General features: G+C 59.3%; 1 protein-coding gene across 1 annotated transcript in view; it reads right to left on the reverse strand.

Moving 5' to 3' along the window:
- The window catches only part of HSBP1L1 (heat shock factor binding protein 1 like 1), a 3,989-nt gene extending 1,844 nt beyond the window's left edge, over window positions 1-2,145 (reverse strand). Inside the window, exons 1-3 of the mRNA XM_006165776.2 lie at window positions 2,114-2,145; window positions 900-1,166; window positions 382-489 (exon numbers count right to left, since the gene is read on the reverse strand). Coding sequence (XP_006165838.1) covers window positions 382-489; window positions 900-1,166; window positions 2,114-2,145 — 407 coding nt within the window. The remainder of the gene's footprint in view (window positions 1-381; window positions 490-899; window positions 1,167-2,113) is intronic.
- Between the last annotated feature and the right edge of the window lie 1,162 nt (window positions 2,146-3,307).

Consider the following 3,307-nt stretch of genomic DNA (forward strand, 5'->3'; position numbering starts at 1 on the left):
TCGGAAGCCACCCTTAGCCATGCTGAGGGGTGACCGCCGCCACCAGTGTCCTCCCCTTCCCAAATTGAAGCTCTGCCCTGGGGACATGGACGCCCCACCCGGCCCCACCATTCTGCCCGGGACTCCACGATCTCTCGCCTCTCTAAGAAGGGTGCCACCCGGGACACTCGGACATGCCGGAGGGCACCCCAGGCGTGGGACACCGGCCGTCTCGGGTGGCTGTGAACTCCGTATTTGGGATGGTCTAACCAACAGGCACAGCACCCTCACTGCTCCAGCAGACTCGGGGCTGACCTGGGAGGGAGAGCAGGCTCCCGCTCCCACCTGTCAGAGCTGCAACTTGGAGGGATCACCCTGGGGTCTCCGAGGACTGTCTCCTACAGTTGCTGCCTGAGCTGGCCCACCACCCTCTGGGCTGGAGGCTGACACAGGGCCCTCTGGGTCACCCGAGAGCCCAGCCCAGCGATGACAAGGGTGGACCCAGTGTAACTGAAACAGGCCAGGGGTGCCCACAGAGGGTCTCCGGGAACACGCAGGTGAGGCCACAGGGAGTGCAGGTCACAGCTGCTAAGGGTAGACATGAAATCCAGTCGGGTGTGGGCCTGCACCCACTGGCTGCTGGTGGCCCTGGAAAAGTAGGTTGAGCCCCCAAAGGGCAAGCCAGCCACCCCGCTGTGCCCAGAGAAGCTGGGTGCTCGGGACTGGCGAGGTGGGCCAGTGCAGCCATAGCAAGGTCTACCCCGCAGGAGGGGGAGACGGCCAGCGTGCTCCGGGACCCAGGTGGAGTAAACCCACATGGCGCGGTGCAGAGGCAGTGAGTGCCCACGCCACAGCACGGATGAGCACGGGGCACAGATTGCGGAAGCCAAGCACAGCCCGGAGCTGCCCTTCCCATGTACAAAAAATCTCCAGGGGGCAGGCCCAGGGGTAGAGCAGGGGGCAGAGCAAAGGGCAGGTCAAGGAGCAGGTCAGGGGGCAGAGCAGGGGGCAGAGCAGGGGGCAGGTCAGGGGGCAGGTCAGGAGGCAGGTCAGGGGACAGGTCAGGGGAGCCAGGTGTGGGGAGGGAGGTGGGCAAGGCTGCTGGGGGCAGGCAGGCTGCTGGGGGCGTGAAGGTTGTAAAGCCCAGTCTCCTGGTGACCGCACCCCTGTGGGAGTACTGGGCTGACCTTTCAGGGTGAGGGGCGGGGTCTGGTCGGCAGCACTCCAGTCCCTCCCCAGGCCCCAGCCCTCCTGCAGCACTGGCTTTCCCCGGCCCCCAGGCCTTCACACGGTCACTCACACATGCTGGCACGTGTTTCTTCACGTGTTTCTTTCTCCATCACCTCCTCAAATTCATCCGTGGGGACTCTGGCACACGGGAGCACATGCCCAGCGTGTTCTTCAAGCCACTGTTGAGGGCTCCAGCCGTGGTCAGCCATGTGGGACCCTGCTCCCTTAACCACTGGGCTGAAGGGCCACCCCCCAGGCCAAGTGTTTGCTTGCCAGAACAAGTTCGGTTTCGAGGGCCCGAACCGCTCCGGCTAACCCAAGGGGAAAATGGGTGCTCGCCCACAGAGAGGGGGTTGCCAGCTGCCAGGCTCCCTGGGCAAGTTCTCCTGTGGGTGCAGGTGCCCGGGGGCAGGCTGGGGTGGGGCAGGGCGTCCTCCATCAGGCCAGGCACAGAACCGGTCCGGCGGGCTTTCCGGAAAGCTCCAAGTCTTATCCTTCCTGCCCCTCCCCAGGCCGGTCTGCTCGCCTCCTCCCAGTGTCCAGCCCTGCTGGGGCAGGGGGCTGCAGTTCTTGCCCACGCAGCAACTCCCGGGTCCGGTGTTTCTGTCATCCATGCACGAGGACTGACTGAGGGCAGAGACAGGCCCGGGGCCAAGGCCAGTGGCCACCACACGCATCCCACTGTGGCTCTCGCCCGGGGCCGGATGACTCAGAGCCTTGCAGGCTCAGGCCTGGGCCTTCCTGACTGAGCTGCACACAGGCAGGGCCTGCAGTCTGCCCCGCCGCAGCGTGCACACTGTATACTGGCTGGGTGGAGGCCAGCCAGGCACACTGCTGCCCCCGAGGGCTGTGAGGTCTCAGTGCCCAGGACGAGTTGTCAGGATGCCCTGCGTGCTCAGTTTACCTGGGAGGCGGAGGAAGAGTGCCCGATGCCATTGTCGGAGACGAAGCCCACTGTTGTCACTGGGTCTGCACAATCACAGTGTGGACAGAAGTCCCACTGCTTTTTCCTATTCCTCCAAAGTCCTTTCCAGGGGGTCTGGGGGGGTCACTCTCACAAACATTAACAGATCATTTTTCCCATTTACCAGGATTCTTCCTGCAGTCCTGTCCCTGGCATAGTATCTTTGAGATGTATATTCAACTGATTACAGTATATTTTTTTGCTAACCTCTTCCCAGGGCACAGAACTTCCCTTTCCTTGAGATGTAGATTAAGCATCTCTTTACAGATCTCTTCCCAGGACACAGATCAAATCTTCCCTTCCAATCACCAACCTAGGAAATGTGGAGCCCAACTATAACCTACAAGCCCCGGCTTCCACATTTCCGCCTCTTTGGGCCAGACCAATGGAAATCTCTTCACTGATTTTGTCTGTCACTGTCAAAATAAAATAAAAGGAACCCCTGTACGAATCACCCCTAGAAAAGCATGTATGCCTCCTCTCTGGGCCTAGGTCACTCATATTCTGCTTGGAAATAAACCGCATTAATTATTGATGATGAACTTTTACAGTTGGTTGTTTTCCATCGACAATCGGATGAGGCACTTTACAACGTGGGTGTGGTGGCCGGCCGGCCGGGGAGGAGCGCCAGCAAGGCGGGACACCCTGAGCCAACAGGAAGATGCGCACTTTTCAAGCTGCTGGGCCCAGAACTGGAACTGTGGAGTTCTCCCTAACTGCTGCACCACTGGCGGCCCCAGGAACACATATTGCACAGAAGTAGAGTACAGCCTGCTTGTAAGGTATTGTCAGTATGTTACACAGTTGCCTTATGTTTAATTTTCAAAGAAATTTCTATAGACTTCCTTCACACTTCTGACAATGATCAGTAAGTAACAAAGACACAAGTACACATCTCCCCACCCCGTGTTTCCAGCACACACGCACCGGAACACACGTGTCTGCTGTGTTCTTCAAGCAACTGGGGCTGGGATTGTGGGTTCCAGCTCCATACGACAGTGCTAACCTGTGCTAACCTGTGCTTCTGTGCTAACCTGTGCTCCTGTGCTAACCTGTGCTCCTGTGCTAACCTGTGCTAACCTGTGCTAACCTGTGCTCCTGTGCTAACCTGTGCTAACCTGGGCTAACCTGTGC

The sequence above is a fragment of the Tupaia chinensis genome, unplaced genomic scaffold, assembly GCF_000334495.1.
Source record: "Tupaia chinensis unplaced genomic scaffold, TupChi_1.0 Scaffold144022_1, whole genome shotgun sequence".
Classification (NCBI taxonomy): Eukaryota; Metazoa; Chordata; class Mammalia; order Scandentia; family Tupaiidae; genus Tupaia; species Tupaia belangeri.